This window comes from Suncus etruscus, chromosome 11, assembly GCF_024139225.1.
Source record: "Suncus etruscus isolate mSunEtr1 chromosome 11, mSunEtr1.pri.cur, whole genome shotgun sequence".
Lineage (NCBI taxonomy): Eukaryota > Metazoa > Chordata > Mammalia > Eulipotyphla > Soricidae > Suncus > Suncus etruscus.
Genome location: NC_064858.1, coordinates 81,256,576 through 81,281,092, shown reverse-complemented (window position 1 = coordinate 81,281,092; position 24,517 = coordinate 81,256,576). Strand labels below are relative to the sequence as shown.

General features: G+C 46.0%; 1 protein-coding gene across 2 annotated transcripts in view; it reads right to left on the bottom strand.

The window, feature by feature from the left end:
- The window catches only part of PDE1B (phosphodiesterase 1B), a 28,297-nt gene extending 7,800 nt beyond the window's left edge, over nt 1-20,497 (bottom strand). Inside the window, exons 1-6 of one of the 2 annotated variants that reach the window (XM_049783405.1) lie at nt 20,120-20,497; nt 19,895-20,023; nt 2,336-2,449; nt 987-1,169; nt 762-828; nt 70-186 (exon numbers count right to left, since the gene is read on the bottom strand). In XM_049783405.1, coding sequence (XP_049639362.1) covers nt 70-186; nt 762-828; nt 987-1,169; nt 2,336-2,449; nt 19,895-20,010 — 597 coding nt within the window. In that variant the 5' untranslated portion in view covers nt 20,011-20,023; nt 20,120-20,497. Of the gene's footprint in view, nt 1-69; nt 187-761; nt 829-986; nt 1,170-2,335; nt 2,450-7,610; nt 7,856-19,894; nt 20,024-20,119 lie in introns of those variants that run through there. The other variant, XM_049783406.1, reaches the window with a different exon arrangement.
- Between the last annotated feature and the right edge of the window lie 4,020 nt (nt 20,498-24,517).

Here is a 24,517-nt window from a genome sequence, read left to right as displayed (position 1 = left end):
AAGAGGCCTGTAGGACCCCCTGGGTGATCTCTGTAACCAGGAGTGATGAGAGCAGAGAATCTGCCCAACCTTAAAGCGGCTGATGAGGTTGTGTCGAGTCAGCAGCTCAAACACAATGGTTCTCAGCGCGTGGTCCTCAGCAGCCCGGTTCAGGGAGAAGACATCGAAGCACCAGCGGTCCAGGTTCTGTGGACAAAAAGCAAGTAGAGATCACAGCGTTCAGGAGAGCAGAGACTGAGCAAGAGCTTCACAAGGATTACAGAAACTCAAAAGGGAATGAAGTGGGCTGCTTTCTTTCCAGAACCTCCATCTGGGAAAAACAGGAAGGTAACAGATTGCCTCTAGAGCAGGCACAAGCAGGTTGGCATTGGTTGTTTTGTATTGCTGTTATTGTTTTTGTTTTGGGGTGCCTCATTAAACAGTGCTCAGGGCTTGTTCCTGGCTCTGCAATCAGTAGTCACTCAGAGGACCATATGAGATGCCAGGGTTGGTTACATACAAAGCAGGTACCCTACCCATTGTGCTATCACTCTGGCCCCGGCTGTTTTGAGGCACATGGAAATGAAGATTAAAGGGGAAAGTAAGAACCACGGAGGGAGATTAAACCTAGCACATGTGATGCCCTGAGTTTGGCCCCCAACCATTCCAACACTTCCAAATTATATAAAAAGAATAGCAAAGTCACCCAAAAAGCAGGGTGTATAAGTCTCAATCATTCTTCCATCCCCCAACTTTCTCTTCTTCCAAACCCTAGAGATTACCTTGAGACAGCTGAGGACTGCAGCAGAATGAGTGGGGCCCACAGAGGTGTATGTTCTTCGGAACATCCTAGGGGAGAAGAATGAAAAGATCCCAGGTGTGAAGGTCTGCAGAGTGGGGTCAATTCCAGAGTGATCAGACAGCTGATGGGGCCTAGGAGTCCAGAGTGGCTGAGAAAGAGTGACACAGGCAGAGGCAGAGGAAGACTGAGGGTTTGAGTGACTCACCTTTCCACAAAGATCCCAGCCTGCACTGCATGGACAATACTTCGAAATTTGGGTTTCTCCTCTGCTCGCCGGCCTTTGGCTCGGGCCTGCTGAGTGAAGGTAGAAGCCAGCCAGTCCCGCACCTCTGAAGGCACAGCATCTGACCGCAGCTCCTGCAGCTCATCCTCCGTGTCCAAGATTTGCCTAAGATCCCAGAAGGGAAGTCACAGAGGAAAGAGAGCATGTTCTTGGCAACCTTGAGAGTGGGGCCCTGCATGACCTGACTCACAGTTCGAAGCATGAGCCTTTCTCCCTTCTGACCCTCCCTTCCCTGTATCTCTCTATGGCTCCTTGTCTCTGCTTTTCTGTCTTATAACTCCAACAAAAAAACAGATGAGAGAGAGAAGGGAGGTGGTGGGCATTGCACCCTAGACATATGCAAGTAGACACAGGGCAGGAGATCTACAACACCAGCCAGCAGAAATGGGGTGCAAACCATGGGTGAGTCTTGATTTTATTTTGGAGCCACACCCAGCAGTGCTCAGGGAACCGTGTGATTACCAGAGATCAAACCCAGGTCTCTCGCATGCAAAATAGGCACATGGGACCTCTGAGCTACCTCCCCAGTCCTGAGTTTCTTGAGGATGTTTGGTTTGAGGGTTGGTTTGTGTGTTCCTAGGTTCTGGGTCACATCCAATGATCCTCGGGGGTTACTCTTGGCTCTGTGTTCATTAATAACTGCTGGCTTGCTCAGAGAAGCATATGGCATGCCAGAGATTAAACCCAGGTTGGCTAAGTGCAAAGCAAGAGCTCTACCTGCTATACTATCACTCTGATGTACAATCATTTTAAATGTTCTCAAAGCCACGTTAAAAGTCAAAAAAAAAAAAAAAATATATATATATGGTAAAACTCTTCTGTAATGAAACAACTTAGTCGACCTAATAATACAACCAAAATGTATCCTCTCAACATGGAAATAATCTAAAACAAACTCAGAAAATATGTTACACTTCTTTTTCTGTCTGAAATCCACGTGTCTTCCATAAATATCAACATTTCAGCTCGCACTTGCCAAGATAGAGTGCACAGTCCCTGACTCCTCAACTGGGCCTGTGTAGATCTGGAAGATTCTACACCCAGAAGAGTTCATAAGTAATTAAGCCTCTCTCAGTTTAGTTACAGTCTTGTCTCTGTCCACAATCGTGTCTCTGTGCCTCTTGAGCTCTTCTTTCTATCTATTGTTCTTCCCTCCCTCTTGCTGTGCTGGGCCTACCATCTCCATCCACCTCAAGCCCTCTGCCCACTCTATCTGTCCAATCCTTTTCTTCTCTTATTGGAATTCTCCCAGGGCCTAGGCTTCTGCTCACCGTGTTTCATCTATGTAGACAGCCTCCAGCAGGGAAGCTGTGTACTCCAGGTTTTTCTTCAGCTCCTCAATGTTTACCTCCCCATTCTCCAACTGCTTCACCATGTAGCGCAACCTGGGGGGTGAGAGATGAGGAGAGGGGAAACAGATATCCTACTTAAGCACTGCTGCTTGTCATGAAAGCAAGAGGCTGTTTTCCATAAATGACTCCTTATTCTAATGGTAATGATAATAGCAGCTAACAGTTTTCAACCCAGGCTACCGACACTGTACTAAGAGTCACTATCTTCAAAGTTTAATCTCAGGCCAATTTTGATCCCATGGTCCCCACTCACATCTCAACTGACAGCATCCACACCTTTAGTCAGAAAACTCTTGTTCAGGCCCCTCCTGGTCACAGCAGAATTTGGGGTACATGCCCCTTGGAGTGGTGTTTTAGGGGGTGATCTATTGTATAGTTTGAACAACTGAGAGCCTGAAAATGTTTATTTCTCCCATGGGAGAGGGAGCTCTGGGGTCAAGAGCAATCAAAGTGCCCCACCCTACCCCCAAGACCTTGTCACTGTGTCTCTTGGCTATGGTAAGGTGAGTGGGGACATGTCCACAGCCCCTCTGTCCCTGGCAAGGCTGGCAAAGACACAGAACAAAGACCAATCTGAAAGCTTTGCCTGGCTTCCCTCCATCCAGGCAGAGCTAATGGATTATGATTCCAGAATCCATCAACCAGGACAAAGCAGAATTAACCCCTGCCTCCCTGGAGCTGCGCCAGAGAGCCCCAGACTGTATTCACACCTACCTCTGCCTCCAGCAGCCTCCCTCAGAATCAAAATAGGGGGAGTCTTTTTTAATGGATGCTTTGCCTGACAAGAGAATCCCTTGTATTTTGCATTCAAGAATTCTGGGGGTCAGGGATTCACTAGGAAGCTTCTTAGAAGTCAATGCCCAGCAGTCACAGAGCAAACAAAGCTCTGACTTCAGAAGGTGATTTTAAAGCAAGCAATTAAATGCCCCCTCTCTGGCTCCTTCCATCAGATCTGCCTAAAACTAAAGATGGGGCTGAAAGGCAGCCGCCATCACAATCCTCACTGTGAGGGGCTTCAGAAGCCCAAGGTCACCAGTGAGTCAGGAAGGAGCAGAGAATGAGTCAGGGACCAGAAGCTGAAATTAGCAGCAATTCCCAGGGATGCTGGGGGAAGCAGAACAATGGTATTCCTGAACTGAAGCCACTTTGGAATCCTGGGGTCTCAGCAGCTTTGGAACAAGGGTGCCCAAAATAGCCAGCGAGGAAGTGCCACAAGCCAACTCTCATCTCAGGGAAGGGCAAAGCTGACCCCAAACATGTCTAGATGTGGGGTCTCTGGTGAGATAGAAAGAGCCAGATTGGTCAGAAAGTGCAGTTAGGATGCTTTGACAAGCCAGCTCCCTGTCCCTCCTCCAGCCATCCCAGCCACCTCACTGGTCCAGCTCTATGTGGAAACAGCATTGAACCAGAGTCAGTGCACTCAGGCTACATCATGGAGGAGGAAGAGAGGTTGGATAGCATAAAAGGCCATCCCAGACACATAAGCTCAGAGGGGAAGCTCAGCCAGCATCTTCCAGAGTGCAGACCCAAAACAAAGAGGTGTGGTTGGGCGGGGAGGCAACAAGCACAAGTGGGCTCCCCTCTCTGGGTCAGTGTGTAAGGCCAAAGTCCTATGCATGGCCTATGGCCCCATTCACTCCCAACCCTGACCTCCCTTCTTCCTTCCCCACTCCCAGTCCTGCCAAAATCTCCCAAATTTGGTCAGCTCATTTCACAGCCTCAAACTCTGCCCCCCATTGAAGTTCTCCAGGTTTCTCTCAGAACCCACTCCTAAAAAGCTTAGCAGACTCCCCAAGTGAACAACCACACCCACGGGTTCTCATTTACATGTATTTGCATAATGTCGAACAATGCTGCCAGCTCTACATTTTAAAAAGCACTTTCTCCTACATTATCTCATTTTATCCCACAATGGGCCTAGAGGAAGGAGGGAGGTGGTGGAGAATCGTTCCTATTTCAAGTGCACAGACTGGGCTCCCAGCATCTGTTGAGGGAATCCTGGGTTCAAACTGGTCCCTTCTTGAATCTGGTCCCTTGGCAAGTCACTAATTTTATAATTCTGTTTGGGTTTTTGCCTTGATTTGCTTTCTTTCCTGTCACCTTCTTTTGTTGTTGCCTTACCAGAGTCAGATACCTGACTGTGGTTGGGGAGATCTCCAGCAGGGATTCCCAATGGGATTGCACTGGCATAGCACTTTTGTGGAGAGGAGGCAAAATAAGGAATTGTACTCTGAAATACTAAGTTACAGCTCCAAACCACTGGTCACTCATTCTTTTTAGGGGGAAGAGAAGAGGGGTGCACCAAACCTGGCAATGATCTGAATCTCTCCTGAGAGTGCTTAGGCAACCATCTGGAATACTGCAAATTGAATTTTGGTGGGTCATGTGCAAGGCAAGTGCCTTATCAACTGTTCTATCTCTCCAGTACCCCAACTCATTCTTAATCTATCAAAAGGTGGCCTAAGGACTGCTGGCATCAGGATAATGCAGCATACCTAAAATTGTCTAAATTTCACTGTACACCTATTAAATCAGAATTTCTAAAGTATAATCCAGGAATCTGTGTTTTTGCTGTTACTGTTTTTGGAGTTTGTGGCCACACTTGACTCAGGAGCTACTTCCAACTCAGTGCTAAGGGTGTGGAAGGGCAATGTCCTCATTGATAGACAGGAGACCAGGCTGTGAGGCATTGAGGTATGGGGCAAATCCAGGCCTCTTGCATGCAAAGCATGAGCTCAGTCCATAGAACTACATCTCCAGATGTTCTTCATGCACACTAAAGTTTGTGAAACTTGATCTTAGAACTTCAATTCTTTCATCTTTTAAGGGCTGCTAGCATGCTAATTTAATGAAATAATATTTGGAAAGGCTTGGAGCAAACTTTTTAAATTCCCAGTTTTTCTAATATTCTTAGTTCCATAGTTAAGGGCCAGATTACCACCATGATGATAACATCAGAATAATCTCTGAAGATGGGGCTCAGGCTAGAGTACTTAGAAGTCTAGTCAGTTGATTATAATGCATTATCAACATTAAGTTCATTATAATGATTATAATAACTTGAGAACCCATGTTAACAATGGATCCCTATACCATTGATCTGAATCAGAACAAACTGCATCCTGTACAGCTTATACCTCATTTTTCAAATCCAATCAGTCCTGCCTCATCCACCCCAGACCTTGATGAAAAAAATGTATCCAGTGTAGATAAATGGTAAGTAGATGATAAGTGACTGGGATCTCTCTTTTACCATTACAACCTCATCTGAGGTTGGAGTCTAAATGACTTGTCCAAAATTACACAACTTTCTGGGGTCATAGAAATAGTACAGTGGACAGAGTGCTTGCCTTGCATGTGGCCAGCTTAAATTCAATCCCGGGACACTATATGGTCTTCTGAGCCCACCAGGAGAAAAGCCTGAGTGCTAAATGAGAAATAACCTCTGAGCATCACCAGGTGTGGCTCAGGAAAAAATATATGTGTATATATGTATATATGTTATATATATGCTACATATATACATATATATGTATATATCATACAACATGTAAATCTCTGGTTAGCAAACTCACAACTCACTTTTGGGATCCTGACAAAATTTCAAAATGTTAAAGATTTGGGGGCAGAAAAGCCCAGTCCTGCAATAAACTTGGAGAGAGGTTGATTGCTCCATGCCAGGAGTCCAGACTTCATGAAGGGCTGGTGTCTGCTTGCCCATAGTAACTGCACTGCCAGAAGCGTGTTTATCTTGGCAGCTATATTCAGAGTACACAGTACATGCTCAATAAATGTTCATTAAGTAAATAAAATGGGAAGAGGGCAGAAGAATCAGGCACAGGGCTATCTGCCAGAGCTTACTGTGGAGATCTCTGGGCCAGGCTTTCTGGAATTTGATTATTAGAGTCTGGGGAGAAGAGTAAGATGATAGGCTGATATCCAACACACCCCTCCCTCCACGTTCCTTGGGCCTTCACCTATTGATCTGGTCAAGGAGCTCTTTTACAACTCCTGTTGAAGTCAGAACCCTACAAGATCCAGAAGAGAAAGAGGCAGCCAAGAGTAAAGAAAGATTAAGAAGAAAGAGGAGGAGAACAACAATAATAATGGGACTATGGACTAGAGAGCTGGAAGCATCCAGGAGCTGAATTTCACTTTTCCCCAAAGTTACATAATCCCCCTATACATCACCCTTTCTGCCTGGGAGAGCCAGACCTTTAAAAATAGGGTTTGAGGCATAAAGTGATAGTACAGCAGATAGGACACTTGCCTTGTTCTATCCCTGGCATTCCATTTGGTCCCCCATGTACTGCTAGGTGTAATTCCTGAACACAGAGCCAGAAGTAACCCCTGAGCACTGCTAGGTGTGACACCCCCCAAAAAATCAAGATAGGGTCTCCCTAGACAGACCCTAAATCCTCACTTCACCATCCATCTGCAGGAAATAAATCCTTCTTTCCCTCACACATTCTACTGATTCTGCCCTCATAGAATCAGACCATGAGATGGTCCCCTTCCCATTAGAACTGGATGTCTATCTCCAGTCCTCATCAGACCAGAAATCTTGCCATAGCTCCATCTACCTCTGCTCAGCCCTGATCCACCTACACCACTTCTTTCTCCTTTATCTTCAGTCCTGACACCACAAAAAAAGCCTCAGATTCTGGCTGCTGGAAGGCCCATCTCTCCTAATTCTATGCATCCAGCAGGAAGAGAATGTTCCTGGCAGTAAGAACCCCAGAACTCCACAGAAATTCTGTTTATTTCTTTGGAATCGCCCTATGGCTGATAACCTAAGGGTTTCCAAAGCCCTCTGACTGATTTTCAGCCACATGGATGTAAGGAACAGGACAGAATATCCTCAAGCCAAGAGGCTGGAAGTTGGAAGGAGAATCCTATTTCCCTTTTGGGCTCTTAAGTCAAGATGAGATTTCAGAGGAAATGAAACCCTAAGGATAATTGAGTCCCGGAAGAAGAGAATGCAGAGAAACAGCTCTAAGTCACATGTCACCCTAAAGGAAGTTAGGAAGATGAAAAGCAAGACACAAGGGGTTAAAGGCAGAGCCTTTACTGGGGTTTGGGGGGAGATCTATCAGGTCTTGAGCCTCTGTGCCACCAAACTACAAATGGTGGATCTAAGTCATCTTTTCTACCCTCCTATTCCCTCCCTCCTTTCCTCACCCCTGGTGCCTACCTGAGGATGGGACCCTGGAGATGGCTTCTCTGCACAGGAACAGGGTTTGCCATGGGAACTGAGCTTTCTGCTTCAATGTTAAAATTCTGACCCCCCTGGCCCTCGGGGCCCTAGAGGGGAATGACTCCCTCTTGGGCCCCTGACTTCCTCCTCTAGTCCCAGCAGAACTGAGCCAGGGACTGGAGAAAACTTTGGGGAGGGGCAGGGGAGGGGCCTGGCTAGTGGAAGGGAGTTCTGAGGCAGAGACGCAGCCCACAAGCACTGGGTGAGAGGCCGAGGGAAAAGTTTCGCATCTGAATCAGACTAAAAACAAGAATCTGTTCTCAGAAGAATCCCAGAAAGGACAAAAATAGCACAGGCCAGCCCCATGCTCTGAGGAGGTGGGGCTCCTCTTTGCCAAGAGGGGTTAGAGGAAAACTTAAGGATGCAGGAGAGCAGGAATCACAACTCTAGAAGTCTAGCAGGAGGGAAAGGGACCCTACAAGAGCAATCCAGAGAGGCTAAGTATATGCAGTTATTTGAAAGATAGGGATGGGAAAGGGGAATGGCCTGAAGAAGTCATGATGGGACTCCTTCCCTCAAGATCTGCGAGAGAGGGGGGGGGGGGAGAGAGAGAGAGAGAGAGAGAGAGAGAGAGAGAGAGAGAGAGAGAGAGAGAGAGAGAGAGAGAGAGAGAGAAGAGGAGAAAGGAGAGAGAGAAAGGAGAGAGAGAGGAGAGAGGAAAGAGGAGAAAGGAGAGAGGGGGGGGGACATCCTCTGGAAACCAAGAGGTAGGGCAAGTTACTTTAACTCTCCCAACCCACAGCTTTCTTTCTTATCTGCAAAACAGAGAGTGGGAGACAACTGTGAAATAGCTGGAGAACAGCAGTGAGGGATCACCCTAGAGTGGTGGGTTGACGAGGAGAAAATTTGGCCTCTGCGGTGGAAAGTGGACGTGTGTGCATACTGTCCCCTGCCCGCCTCCGGATTGGCTGTGAGATGATGTCACCAATACAAGTGTCTTGGGGCTGTGATTGGTCAGTTTAGGGACTGGGCGGGGCTATGCAGGAATGCTGGGGATGCAGCCCCCCTCCAGAGCAGAGAGTTCCAGGATGAGACCTCTGTCTTGTAGGGTCCAGATCAGGACATTGCGGGAGAGCCGAGAGCAAGACTGGAAAAATGACACAGCGAGAAGTAACGGGCCAAGAGCCAGGATTTTCTGACAGGAAGTCTTTCTTGCCTTGCCCGCTCCCCCTCCCCCCAGAAAGCAGGGAGAAATTAAAATACCTTGTCCCCGTGCCAAAACTTTGAAGGATTATAAACAAAAGAAGTTTAGGAACCTGCTATTTCTCGGCTCCACTGAACACTGAGACATAAAAGTGGGCTTCGACAGCAGTGAAAGGAATGAGGTTGGACAGCCACAAGTTGTTCCTCCAGGAACAGGGTCTGGTAGCTGGAGATTCATAGTCTCTGTCTCTGTCTCTCTCCATGTTTTTCTGTCTGTCTCTCTGTGTGTCTCTGTGTCTCTGTCTCTCTGCCTGTGTCTCTGTGTCTCTCTCTCTCTCTGTCTCTGTCTCTCTCTGTTTCTCTCTGTCTCTCTGTCTCTCTCATGATTAATTAGACCCAGAGACTCAGTCACAAGTGCCACCCCAGGGGGGCAGTAGATGGAAGTAGCTTGCACATACCTGGAACCTCAACAAACAACAAGCCAGCTTCGGGCCCTCATACTTGTCAAGTAGGCACTAATCTCAACCTTCCCATTAAAAGTAGTGACGTCATGGTAGGGAGCTTGCTGCAAAGAGGGAGTTTAGAGTGTGTTTAGTGCAGAGAAGGAATCACTATGACAGTGAGAGCTGTAAATTATCACTCTGAACAAGAACTGAGTGCTGAAAGGAAGTAAAGTGATATGTATCATAATACCCCTTCAGTAATAATATTGTAAGCCAACCTTGCCTAAAAGGGAGAGAGAGACAGAGAGAGAGACAGAGAGACAGAGAGAGACAGAGAGACAGAGAGAGAGACAGAGAGAGAGACAGAGAGACAGAGAGAGACAGAGAGACAGAGAGAGAGACAGAGAGAGAGAGAGAGAGAGACAGAGAGAGAGACAGAGAGACAGAGAGAGACAGAGAGACAGAGAGAGAGAGACAGAGAGAGAGAGACAGAGAGAGAGAGACAGAGAGAGAGAGACAGAGAGAGAGACAGAGAGAGAGAGACAGAGAGACAGAGAGAGAGAGAGACAGAGAGAGAGAGAGACAGAGAGAGAGAGACAGAGAGAGAGAGAGAGAGAGAGAGGAAGGGAAGGAGGGAGGGAGGGAGGGACGGAGGTAGGGAGGGAGATTATTGCCATAGGGGCAGGCTGGAGGGGAGCAGGGGAGTGACTGGGGACAATGGTGGTGAGAAATGTGCACTAATGAAAGTATGGGTGTTGGAACATTATATGACTGAAACTCAATCATGAACTGCTTTGTAACAATAACAACATTTTCATTCTCCCCACCCCACAAAATACACACACTACTTCTGTCTAAATTATGGGAATTATAGCTCCCCACCACGACCACACACCACCACCACCACCCCACCCTCCAGTAGAAGGAATTAAACCATAAGGAGTTCAGCACAGATTTTCCTTTGGCCCTTACACTTAAAAATAAATCAAATTTAAACATAAATAAATGTTAAAATAGTAAGTTTAAAAGTAGAAAGGAAAAGTGCTGGAGCGATAGCACTACACGGACAGGGTATTTCACTTGCTTTGCACTCAGCTGACCCATGTTCTAACCCTGTCATCCCATATGAACTCTTAAGCCATGCTAAAAGTGATCATTGAGTGCAGAGCCAGGAGTAAACACTAAGAGCCAGATGTAGCTTCAAAACAAAACAAAAATGAAAGGAATCTCAATCATAAGAGTTCCCTTGCTCAATCCCATCTTTCTTCAACTGCACTGAAGCATGGAACTTGACATAATGGTGAACAAAGGATAGGACATGCTGACCTTCAGAGAAGAGGGGCAAGGGAGGGTTCAGGTAGGAATGCTGGTCTCAAAATTCCAAGATCTCAATTCCCTGAAGGAATCAGGGAAATAATCTAAATGTCAGGAAGTGGAGATGAATTAAAATCAGTATTGTTGGACTGGAGTGATAGATAGTATTGAACTGGAGAGGCCAAGGTGTCGACTTTGCATGCATCCTACCTGGGTTCGATCCTCATGTGTAGTACATGTTCATAGTTCACTTAGAAATTATTCCTGAGAACAAAATGAGGAGCATGCTCTGAACACCACCAAGTATTTCTCAAAAAACAATGGAAGCAGAGAAGGTTTTTCCTAGACTGTATCACAAAAAAAAAAAAAAAAAAGTTGAATGAGAGCATATGAGAGTTGGTTGGAAACTTGGAAATTATTTAAAATGCAAAAAATTATTGCTTAGTACAATCTTTTTATTTCGAAGGTTCAAAAAATGTTCATTAAAGGCCCTCTATGATTTGATTCCCTAGCAACACATTGGTTCCCTGAGCCCTGTCAGGAGTAAGCCATAAGCACCATGACACAGAACATAAAAAACAAAGAGTCCTCCACTGACAGTGTCCCCTCTGCTGCCCTTGTATCCAGTGCCCCTAATATAGAAATACCCTGGTTTCCTCACTCCACTATTTCAAAAGTCTTGAGCTTGCACCCAGTTCCTTGTTTCACAGGTACAAGCACACAGTGGAAGCAGAAGTTGGGTAGAAGGAAAGCCTGGAGCCCTAAGAAGCTAGCACTACCAAATCTCCACCTTATTGGCTCTGCCACTCCCCTGGCTCCCCAGGGCTGCACAAGCAGCCCCAGTTCTGGCAGCTGGCTAGGCTCAGTGGTGGGGGTAGCTTTAAAGTTAAAAATAGCCCCTGGTGGCAGAACCGGGGTTCCATCCTGGGAAGCAGCAAGCCTCAGGTTGACATGACAGTGGTATCCCAGTTCCTAAGACAGAAAAGAGGAGTAGGGTGAGGGGCATGGGGGAGCTGAGCAGAGGAAGGGTAGGGGGGTTGTAGAGAACCTGAGGGGAGACAAATCAGGAGATGAAAGAAAGGCAGGAAATATTGAGGTGCCAGAGAAAGAAAGGAGGGAGGTTTGAAGGGGGTTCTGGAAAACATGGAGGACAAAAAAAACATCTCTCAGCTCTCTTGGTTCTAGAGGCCATGCCCCCTTTATCCCTAAATCAGAAGCTGCTGTCACAGTTATTCTAGCAACAGACCTACTAAGGTCAGATGAGGATGACTGTCATCTAAACATAAACTATCAAGAACCCAGATAGTCAAGGCCTGAACCCTTTCAAGTGGAAGGAACTGAAAGTGTGGGTAAGGTCAGAAGAAGTACGATTCGAAAGGCAAGTCCAGTCCAAAACTCTCTCTGGCTCACTTGTCCCACTCTTCTCCCTACCTGCACTGTTTAATTCTATTCAGTTACCATCTTCAATGGACCACCCTAAAACCTCTCTAAACCTCATCATAACAGATGCTCCCAGCAGATGTCCATCCTCCAGGGGATCCTGCAGATGTTGAAGGCAGCCTGGGATAGGACAGAGTGGGAAACTTTGCAAAGATCTAACAACATGGGGAATGGGGGGAGGGAGTACTGAATTTTTTTAATTGATAAATATTTTCCACTAAATCACCCTAAGATACACAATTACAAAGCTGCTCATGATTGGGTTTCAGATTGATTCCGTACTAATTCAGCTCTGACTTAAAGCTTAAAGGAAAAGATGGCTTTCTTTATTGAGATAATAAGGTAATTCTAACTCCCATGAACACTTCAGGAAGTTATCTTGCATATCCCTCTTTCATCCATCTTGCTGCAACCAAAACCATCGCAAAATTTTGTGTTGCAAAGGATAGAAAGAAAGAAATAAGAAGGACAAGATCATCTCTGTGGTGATTCTTGGTGTAATTCACTTTATTGTTTTTCTTGCAGATGAGAATTTCTAAGATGATCAGGATTTAGAAAGCTTGGCAACACTTGGTGTATATGTTCATTCAATCCAGGCCCAAGAAATTTGTAAATAAGGTAGGTCTAAAGGAGCTAGCAGGGCCATGGTGGCAGGTTAGATATGCAAGAGCTGATCCACAGGAGAGCAGAGAAATCAAGGAACATGAAAGAAGAAAAAGCATCTTTGGCCACCAATCCTGCCTGCCAGAGAATCACTCATCCCTCCGGAAACCATGCTCCTTTCCCATCATAAAGAATGGTGCCAACACCAGCTGTCAGCCTAATCATCCCACATCAGCCACCAAAATCACTTGCAAATTGAACTCCTCGTTGCAGCTGCAGGATCAGTTGTCCTGGGAACCTCACTGTATCCCCCAGCACTGCCTGAAGCACCCCCTTCCTACCTCTTCTCCCAGCCCCCAGCTTCTTCTCCCCGGTCTCTTCCCTTCAACACTTCCCCAGACCTGCTTCTCTCTCAAAGCCACATCACAGCTTCCCCAGTGGACTCCTGCCAAGTCTGGGCTGCTGAAGTAAAATTCTACCCTAAAATGTTCTTCCCAGAAAGAAATAAGCTGCAGAGATGCTCAGGTGTTTAAGACAGAGGAACAATTGCAGGGGGAGATTAGGGATGGACAAAGGAACAAGAGTCCTGGCATGGGAGACCTCCATAGATTGCAGGATAACAATCTAGTTCTCTCATTTTCCTTTCTTAGGAACCCTTCTTCCCCTTTAGTTCTTATCTTATCCCCCCTCAGTGTTCCCAAAATTCTCCCCACCCCAGGTTTCTGTGGCTACTGAGTCTTCCTCCCTTAGAGAATAATCTCATTATCTAATGACTTTCAGTCTCCCAATTGTCCTACCTTCTGACCTGGCTTTGTTCATTTTTCCCCTACTGCTTCCTGAAGCAAGTTGGAAAATAGATATTCAACTTCTGTACCTGAGAAAACTGCCCCCTGAGATCCAAGGGCAATTACTTGACTTCCTCCCCACAGGACCTAGGGGGATGAGGTCACTGAGATGATAAAATATAGGAGGTGCAAAATTACAGAAGGTTGGATTCCCAGGTGACCCCAAAGTGTGCCTATCGCCAACCTACCCCACACCATCACCACAGCAACACCTGGACAAAGGGGTAGCCCCAAGGATTTTCTGGACCCTAGCCAAGGTGAGGAGGAGAATAGGAGGCAAGAGAGAGAAGTAAAAGTTAAGGATAGAAAAAGAGATAGAAATGGAGCAAGAAAAGAGCCACAGAAAGCCCAATAGATATCAGAAATAGAAATCAGAAAAAGATAGAAATGGAGGCAGGAAAATCAGACAAAAGGGTATGAGGAGAGTCAAAGAAAAAGAAGACAGTGGAAACAGTAGAAAAGTCAGAATTTCAATGATTTTTTTTCAGGAGTCAAAAGCTAAGGAAAGATCTGTTTTAAGTTCCCTGATCATCCCTCCCAATTCTCAAGGAGTGACCAGATCAGGGGAAAGAGATGGAAGACAGCCACTCATGCACTTTATGCCTTTAGAAGCTCCACTGATGAAAAGGACGGATGAAAAGCACAGATGAAAAGGGGTCTAGAGATGTCCAGGCTTCTTTCCTACTGAATCTCTCACCTGGCCATCTAGTCTTTATAATCATCCCCAACCTACATCACCCTCCTCCTAACCAAAGTAGCCTCAAATGTGAGATTGCCCAGTCTTTTCCCACTTGGCTGCTAGAACTCTTGAACAAGGATAGTAGAATTTAGATACTAAAGAGCTTTAGGAATTCACAGGACATGGCATACCTCATCATATTAATCCAGGCCTAGGGATTCAGGATGGATGCCAGAGATCTGCTATGCTCACATAACTCACTGAAGGTTCAATCACTTTGTGTCCCTGAGCTCCACACACCCACCATGTCTTAGAACTGTAATTATTCCTTGCACCTCTAGTTTGACCACTGAGAAAAGTGTTAATAAGGAGTACTCTTTTTTTCCTTTTGACCTCAATGCCCCACGCCTTTTGGTGGCTAGCACTCCTTCAGCCTCACCCAGTCAGTTATTGTCAAACTCAGACACCTGCCTCACCCACTACAGACACCCATTCATCAACAGACTTCCAAATCATGACCCTGACACCTATGCTCAAATCTATAAAGAACATCATACTCTTGCCTCTTGGACCTTCATTTTCTCCCCATTCAAGCCAATAGGGATTTATTCATTCATTCCTTTTTTTTTTTTTTTTTTTTTTGGTTTTTCGGGCCAAACCCATTTGATGCTCAGGGGTTATTCCTGGCTAAGTGCTCAGAAATTGCCCCTGGCTTGGGGGGACCACATGGGACGCTGGGGGATAGAACCTCGATCCTTCCTTGGCTAGCGCTTGCAAGGCAGACACCTTGCTTCTAGCGCCACCTCGCTGGCCCCACATTCATTCATTCCTACGACTTTTCTGCTTCTTTTGCACAGCAAACTCTCCCATACTGAAAGAATTCCAGACCTGGTCACATTAAAATTACTTTCACCTGGATGTTGGCAAATGCAGAATGGAGATTCAGCAAGATTAAAGGTCAATCATGCAAATGTGATTGGCAGAGTGAGAATATGAACTATTCTTAATCTTACCAATGTTCTCTCTGCTCTTCCCCAGCCATCCCCCTTCTCCCTAAAACCTTAACTTTCTCAATCATCCAAAGATTTCTCATTAAGATAAAACGAGTGGAGAAGACAGAGAGATAGAAGACATGGATGAGAGAGGGGTATTGAAGGCCCTGAAGGGGAGACTTCTTTTGCCATGGTTGAAATAAATGAGGGGGAACTGATCCGGGAAGAAGTAACTAAAAATCACCCCTCACCAGAACCTGGAATAAAGGAATAAACTATGCTCTTTTTTTCTCCAGAGGTCCAGGAAGCCCCAGTTTAACCTGTAATCTTCATAGCCATATGTAGAGAAAGGAGGACAGCAGCCGTTTTCAACAACTGGTAAGAGCCACAAAAGATCACTCCATGAGGCGCATATAAAAGGAGAACAAAAGGGGAGATAAATCAGTGATGGCACTCAATTTTGTTCCCCACTCCCATGCTTTCTCCTCCTACCTATTTAATCTCCCTATGATTATAAAATAAAATATGAGTGTGTGGCAAACAGATACACATTATGACACTTACATATTAGCATTACCTCCCCCCAAACACTCACATATACATAGACATCATTTCATTCAAACATAGCACAATTTCAGCTTTCCAGGTAGGTGTAGACCTTCCTTGCATATTTATTGTCATCCATGCCATTTAGAAATACAGACATTGTAATTGAGTCCGGACACAACTGTCCCTGACATGCTCATCAATCACTATGCAAACACATAGGCATGTATGTCTGGCATCTACAATTTCATCCTGATATATCTCGTTCACACATCCAAATAATGTTAATGTGTGATCTCGGAAACCCCTTTGGTTCCGGACTCAGTCCTGAGGTACTCAAAATCCCACACCTTTTCAACAGCACCTCTCAAAAAACAGCATCTTCTTTCTTCTCTCTCTATTTCCTACTCCCCCTCCCTCCCTGCAAGCAGGAGCACACGCACCACAAAATCAGACAGAACTGATCTCCGTGACATATACACTCCTATTCATTAAGTCATTGGTTCATTCCTTTACTTAATGGCATTTACTGAGTGCCTATTATGTTCCAGGTACCATGCTAGGCTCTAACTAAACCAAATGGGCAAAAATTAGTCCCCATCTGGGTCCTTGCTCCACCTCAGTTGTGATGACCTTGAAACACAGTTTTGAATATTGAGCCTAGGTCATGGGAGTTCTGTGCATATAGCATGTGCAAAATGGATAGAAGAAAGGATTTTGTCTGTCTGACACACACACACCCCACAAAAGGAGCTTTGTCTTTAAAGTTCCAGGAAAACCTGGGGTAGAGAGAAGAATGTGGTGGTTATACTATTCCTGGGGGAGCATTCATATCTATGCTTTCTCAGTGTGCAACCACCAAAGAAAAAGATCAGGCAAAACTCAGCACAGTAGAAATTTATCACAGATGTGGATGGGGTGGGGGGGGTAGGGTAACAAAACAGAAACTAGTATCCTCCTCCACTTTCCACTTAACATGCTAGTGCTAGACCAGATCACATACACACCATAGGAGAGAAACTGTCTATTTTGTGCCCCACAGATCCCCAACAAACAGAAACATCCCCTCTGGCCTATGGGAGGCACTCACACCATTGGAATTAATGAATGAGCTAAGGATGACAAACAAACCTCTAATCCTAGTTTTCATTGATTAACCTAAAATCACAGTAAATCCATTTTATCTGTTTTTCTCCCTGTACACCCTCCCCATTTCAGGGACTTCTAGTCTCAGAAAAGTGTGAGTAGTCTGTCAATTCTAATCTTGGGGTTATAGATGCTATAAACCATCCTGGTCAGCTGTCATTTCCAGATTGCTTCTTCTATCCTCTCTCATGCTTCAGCTTAAGAATCTGCCTAGGCAGAAAAATGATCCTGCTAGGTAAAGGTGAACTACTATAGTGAGAGACTCCAGTTCATTTCTCCAGGTTTGGGACTTATATGGGAAACAGAATTTTTGGAAGCCCTTCCCCAGAAGAATGTCCTACACAAATAGGTTAATATGGGCTTTATTTATTTATTTTTCGTTTGGGGGCCACACCCAGTGACACTCAGGGGTTACTCCTGGCTATGCGTTCAGAAATTGTTCTTGGCTTGGGGGACCATATGGGACACCAGGGATGGAACGGAGGTCCATCCTGAGTCAGCTGCGTGCAAGGCAGACACCCTATTGCTGTGCTATTGCTCCAGCCCCTACTATGGGCTTTTTAACAAAAGAAGAAAAACACCAGGCCTGGGTTCCTTGAAAAACTTAGAGTATATATTAAAAGAATAAGAAAAAGGTGAGGGCCTTTTGGATAGGATATATTGAGAAGGGAAATAAAGGCATAAAATATTTTAAAAAATCAGGAGACTGATGGAAAAAAGAATATATGTATATATTCTTTTCTCTTTTCATCAGTCACTTATTTAGTTGCCAGTCCTGAGATAATCATGTCTACCATCCTATTTCCAGACTAAACAACCTCTTTCCACCAAGGCCCATTTGGGGACAGGTGGTAATTAGGGTTGGGGTGGGGTGTTTCTATTTACATTGAAAAGAAGGACTGCCTTCTTTGCTCACCTCTTTAGAAACCACTCAATCCCTGAGTAGTAAAATTTCTCTGCCACATGTAGCCATAATTCTAAATTCTCTTCTTCCCTTCATCAGATATAAAAAAATCTTTCCATTATTCAAATAAAACCAAGTCCAGTAAGCCATCTACTCCAAATCTATTTTAATATCAAGATCTTTCTTTGTTGTGAGAAAAAAAGATTAGGAATCTATTCCTAGTAATTAATAAGGAGGACATGAACTGAGCAAGTTATTACACCTTGCCAGAACTAATAAGGCTCAAAAGGCTGGAGTGAGTGAAGACCAGAACAATCTAATCAACAAGATTAGTGATCCCTGTCTAGCATGATCTTTGTAAGGACACCTCAGCTAACACTTTCTGTGGGAGAGCTGTCTTTACTTCCTTCTTTCCTGAAGTTCTATTGCCTCCAGCGGAAATTCTCTTCTGTCATACTGAGCATTTCTCACACTCAGAGAGAAGATATAGCAGTTTGCATCTAGGAAAGCCTTAGTTAGGAAAACAAGAGAGAAATTGGGATTAAAAACAAAAACTGCCCTTTTGTGTGGTCCATCGCTTAGAATCAGGACCATAGAAGTTTCTGAGGAGCCACTAATGCTGTAATGAAGCCTCCTGGGATTCCTGAATCCTCGTATAGACACAATCCTTTCTTTGCTTTTCAACAACTTCCTCATTCCAACTTAATTACCAATAATAAAATATCATTTACCAGCAAGAATCATCCAGTTTTCCACACAACAAAAATCACTTCAATCTGATTTTCCATTGCTTTGTCCCAGAACTCATTCCAAAGCTACACTTCACAGAGTCTAGCAGTAACACTGGCTAGAGGCAGAAAAGGTGGGGGAATTGAGAAGCACATTTGAATCCCAAGCCCTGTTGGATGCCCTCTATGCACCAGTACTCCCTCGGGCCTTTCTAAGTGACTAGTGTGTAAATCAGACCAACCCACCCAGTATAAAAGGCCCCAGCTTACTGCCACAGGTGAAGTATTTAAAGAACACAAACAGAAGCCTTTCTCCCTCTGCCAGAACCCAGAAATGGAAAGCATTAAGACTCACTAAGAAGAGGCAGGGAAGGCACAGGGCTTAGTGACTCTAGTTACTGTATTTCCTCAGTTAATATCTACAGTTTCTTTCCTGGGGCTCTCTGGAGTCTTGTCAGGGAGAGGGCCACCTTTCCCGGTTCTCTGATTCAGAAACAACATATTACAGAGATTACCTAATGGCCACTGACTGGGAAATAAACATGGCGCATGTTTTGTCTTTGACTCAATCCTCTTTTCCTTCTTTCAAGAACAGGGAGAAGAAAGAGTTTCTTTCCACCCCTCGGGCTCTAGTATGGGATACCTGAGTCCTTTCTTTCCCAATTTATTTCTCCCTGTGTGCCCTCATGCAACAACAATAAGAAGAGAAGCCCCAATGCACTTGCAGAGCCTTGGAAAATCCTAGAGCAACAAAAGGCTTTCACAGTCAACCACTCTTTCTCATCACCAACTCAGGTGAGGACTCCCATGCCTTCTCTACAGACCAGGTGGGCCCCTCATCATTAATATGCCAGTAGAGTTTCAGGCTCCAAAAGAGAGGCAGTTCAGAGAAGGGACATTCCAACACCCAGCCCTGTCGAATGCAAAAGGCAGAGAAACCACCAATCCCAACTGAGAGACACAGGTTGGCACAAGTCTCCACACACTTGATCTGTGTCTGTATACAGCCGCAGGACACGCTCTGTGCCCTGTGACCATGCGTGCACACGATGTGATGTGTGCTCGTCTGCACAGTCCTGCACATGGGCTCCTGTGAGTCAGCCAGGCACCCCCTAAAGATTACCCTCTGCAGCCCTGCCACGCTGTGCTGGCCTCTCTGCGTTGCATGTCACAGGGTGGAGAGAGAGTCACAGACATCGGCACATCATTAGCTTTGCAACTCATATGCGTGCTCCATCTATCCTGGCCCTGCACACCCTGGCACATGTGGCCTGACCCTCCTGTGCCAGGGCAGATCATTTCCTCCCACCTGCCAACATGTGTGCCAAGAGAATCCAGTCCGGCTCAGCTTCCTCCACCACCACCACCACCACCCCTAATTTTTTTTCCCTAGGCTCCTTAAAAATCCAACCCCCATCCCTCGGGGCCAGAAACTCACAGAGACCGAAGCTTAATCCACATCTTCTTGCTGGGGCCCGACTTGAGCTCCAGGGGTGACGGGCAATCCGACTCCTCCACCAGCATCTCCGGAGGGCTGCGGGGGGACAGCTCCATGCTCAGCCTCTAGCTATGGAACGCAGGGAGAAGACAGCACCCAGGCTCAGCCTCAGTCCCACCACCCGGAGACCCTCACCCCTGCCCCGCCAGCCCACCCGCTGCCCACCTGCGGCTGGCGTGGACCAGCCAGGCCGGTGTCGGAAGGCTCGGCCCAAAGCTGGCAGAGCTGCAGTTGCTGCTGCGGCTCCTGTTCTCCCGCTTGCCCGAGCTCTGGGCTCCCAGTCCAGCTCGCCGCCGCCGCCACCGCTGCCGCGAGCTGCCAGAGCCGCCTCCTCGCCTCTCTCCTCCTCCTCCTCCTCCTGAGACCGGGGTCCCCTCCCTTTGCTCCCCTCCCTTCCCTGCCAGCCGGTCTCGAGCTGCGCGCAGCCACTGTGCCCCCTCCCGCCCGAAGGCACGGCTGCGCGCCAGGGGCACACACCGCTGCGAGCGCCAAGGGCGAGCGCACGCACAGGGCGCGGGGCTGAGCCGATGCGTGTGCCCCGCGCAGGGGAATGGATGCCAGGCGTGTTTACCAAGCGCCACGCAGGGCGGCCCGCTGGACTTCGGCGTGGGTGGGTGTGTGGGCTCCCTCGGTGCGTGTCTGGAGTTTTGGTGGATGCGCCTGGGGTTGCTTGGAGCCATGGCTGCCTGGTGACCTGGGCCACCCCTGTATGAGGGGGCGTTGCGGGTCCTCATCTCTCTGCCCAGCTGGGGGCCTGGACTCTCCGGACTGAGTGAAGCCACCCCATCCCCATCAGAAGGCATCCAGCCTGCTGTTGAAGGGAAAGTTCAGGGTCTGCTCTGAGTTGCACTGGTGTATAGCCCCCCACCCTTCCAGTACCTTTAGCTTGGGCTTCAGGATCTAGCTTTCCTGGGAGTTGGAGTGGACAATTCCCCCCCACCAACACCAAGCTTTAATTAAGTTTTCCAGAGAACAGCCATTGGAGTGGCAAGACCGCCTTTTTCTAGACGGTGTCTATGGCTCCTTAAGGGCCTGGAAATCCTTCCTGAAACCTTCCATCCCTCCTGTAACTGTCCCAGTTTCTTTCCTCTTTTTCTGTGAAAAGATCTATAATGTGAAAGAAATATAATGGCTAACAGCTTAGCACAAGACTGCCTAGCTCCTTCAGAGAACTGTAGAAGGAAGGACCTGGAATTTGAACTCAAAATCTTGTAATGCAAAAAAGCCTAGGACTCTTTCATGCCACTGAGTCCTACCTGAGACTTTTGCAGGAAGCACCTCTTAGTGATCGCCTGCTTTTGCAGCAGGGAAAAAAAAAAAACTTTTGTCAATAGAATGGTGAAGACATAAACTCACTGCTAGATCCCAGCCAGATCACTGGTGCAGGAATCTAGAATGTGAGTTTCTGTTTCAAGAACTCTGGAGAATGGAATTTGATCAAGAGCACACTTGAGATTCATCATGGAACAAAAAGAAGTGAAGGGGCAGACGGACTCCCAAACTAAAAGAAATGCCTTCTGACCAAATAGGTTAGGTCAGGCCTTTAGATCTGGCAGGACAGAAGTATCTGCAGAAACAGCTAGTAGGAAGCAGAGACCAGAAGATGGCAGAGGCAGAGATAAAAATAAGCAGAATGAACCTGGGACTCGTCTCTCTCTGTCCATCTGACTTCAGCACCCATCCATCCCTCTTTCCCCTTGGTTTGCCAGAGAGACAGTCCCAGCTCAGAAAGAGATGTACCTGAGCCCAAGACAGACTCCTCCTACACAATTCATTTCTTAGACCTTGAAAGCCATCACCTTCCTTTTATCAATTGAAAAAGAATGGTCTGAAAACTACAAGAGAATTTCTAATGTGGATTAGATCTAAAAGTTTTAATTAGAAAATTAGTATTAATGCTAAGAAGTCTTCCAAATTAGGCAGGCATTTCAATTAGAAAAGGAAAGAGAAGTAGAAGATATAGCTCTAGGGAACTCTCACAGTATTTCTTGCCAGTAGTGGCAGAGCCCACCCCAGTTCTCCCATGTACCCAAATCCAACCTTTTTTAAGAAATGCACAGAGAGAGAGTGTGTGAGAGAGAAAGAGAGAATTATTTGTAAAAGAGATCTTAGAAGCCACCTTGTCTAACCCACTTGATTTAACAACTGAGAAGATGAAGCCCAGAAAAATGATTAGATATCATATGGAGTAAGCCACAGTCAGGGAGGGCTTTTTCTAGTGGCTTTTCCACTCTGTGGCTTGCTTTCTCTTTCTTTTCTCACCACTCCTAGTGTTTAATCTCACCCTCATTTCTCTTATTGCAATCCCTTCCCACTTCTACCTTCATTTATCCCTCTAAACAGTTAAGTCCAGAGTCTACTCATTCATAGGCTCAAGAGATGGTATTCCTCTTCCCTAGCCTCTCCTTGGGTCTCTCACCTTTCCCAAGGCTCCTTCTGTGCAACCCCTTTGCCTTTCTCAACATCTGAACTGACCCTTACCCCCTTGGAAACCCTGCCTCCTCATGCCCCTAACCCCACAGTACTTCCAAAAAGCTTAGAATTTGATAGAGACCAAAAATGACTCTTTGGCAGCGGTGACGGATGGATGTGATCTGCCTCCTACGGGAATGCTATTTAAAGGGGAGGCCTCACAATCCACTCCTTCCAAAGTGACAAGAGAAAAAGCTGCTCCTCAATCTCTCCAGAGCTGCAAACTCAGCTCAAGTTAACTTCTGACTTCCTCAACCTGCAGCTTGGCCTGCTGCTCCTGCTTCAGATTCAGGTGGGAGGGAGAATACTTGACAACTCACTGAGGTGTGGGGGCAGAGGGGGGGATTCATCTTCATCTCCTTTGATGACAGGTACTTAAGAGAAGCCAGAGGCCCTGTGGGGAAGACTAGCAGAATTCTCTTCCCCCAACCGCGTGAGTGCCTTTCAGCCATGTGCCAGCTTCTCAAAGTCAAACTTTGTTGCAAGAGAACTGATCAAAGCAAGAGAATTTAGGAAATATTGTCCCTGAGATTTACTTCCCTCACTCCTAGGCCCGGTACTCCAACCACAGCTGTCCTCTTCCTCACAGGTAAACTGGTTAAGTATTCCATCCTCTATCAGGCCCCAACTCCACTGTGCTTTGAGATGGCCTTTTCATGCCCAGGACACAGAATGCTACTGTGGGGGAAGCTGTGTTTTTCCTGCCCAAAGGAGAGGGAGCTCTTCTGCACGCATCCTGCCCCAGGCCTGGTGGGAGGGATAATTCTATCTCATTGCTGCAAACAAGTTAATGGAGATTCTAATGAAAACATTGCACTAATGAAAATGTTGAGGCTAAAATCTACTCTCTTCTTGCAAGACAAAACAATCAGGGTCAGAATTTCTCCTTGATATTCGTTGCTCACTTCCCTCCAAGCCTACATAACATAAGGAAGAGGGAACCAGAGAGCAGAAAGCAATTCATAGTTGATTGTGTCCCCAGCTAGAAAGAGTCAGAAATCCTGCTAGCCATGGAAGCACCTGCTTAAAATGCTGCTGTTGTCCTATTATCTCAAATGTCCCCTCATCTCTTGACATTCACCTTTATTTCAGATTATAAAATACATCATGTTATCTCCTATTTGCTTGCTCTAGGGTCTCTGGATTCTAATAACTTTCAAGATGAAGAAGGAAAGGAACAAAAGAAAAGAAGCTAGGGGCCTCAGGTACATCAGTAATATGGGGCAATGGTATATTTCTAAATTCACATCACAGAGTCAACAACACTGAAAACATAAAATCCAAACTACAACAACCAAACCAAATGTGCCTGTTCATCTTCAAGGCGGAAACAGCACTCTCTATACAAGTGGAAACAGAGATAAACAGATGGAACTATATTAAGCTATGAAGCTTCTGCACCTCAAAGGAAATAGTGCCTAGGATACAAAATCCCCCACAGAATGGGAGAAACTCTTCACCCAAAACCCATCAGACAAGGGGCTAATATCTAAGATATACAAGTTACTGACAGAACTTAACAAGAAAAAAAATCTAATTTTATCAAAAAATGGGGGAAAGAAATGAACAATTTCTCAAAAAAGAAATACAAATGGCTAAAAGGCACATGAAAAATGTTCCACATAACGAATTATCAGGGAGACGCAAATCAAAAGAATGATGAGGTACCATCTCACGTCACAGAGACTGGCACACATCCCAAAGAACAAGAACAAAAAGTGCTGGTGGGGATGTGGGGAGAAAGGAACTCTCATTCACTGCTGGTGAGAATGCCATCTAGTCCAGCCCTTATGGAAAGCAATATGGAGATTCTTGAAAAAAAAAACAAACTGGAATTTGAACTCCCCATATGATCCAGCTATACCACTTTTAGAGATATGCCCTAGGAACACAAAAATTCAATACAAAAATCCCTTCCTCACACCTATATTCATCGCAGCACTATTTAAAATAGCCATATCTGGAAACAATGAAGATGCCCTTTAACTGATGAGTGGCTAAAATAACTGTGGTGCATATACACAATGGAATATTATGCAGCCATCAAGAGAGATGAAATCATGAAATTTTCCTATACATGGATAGACATGG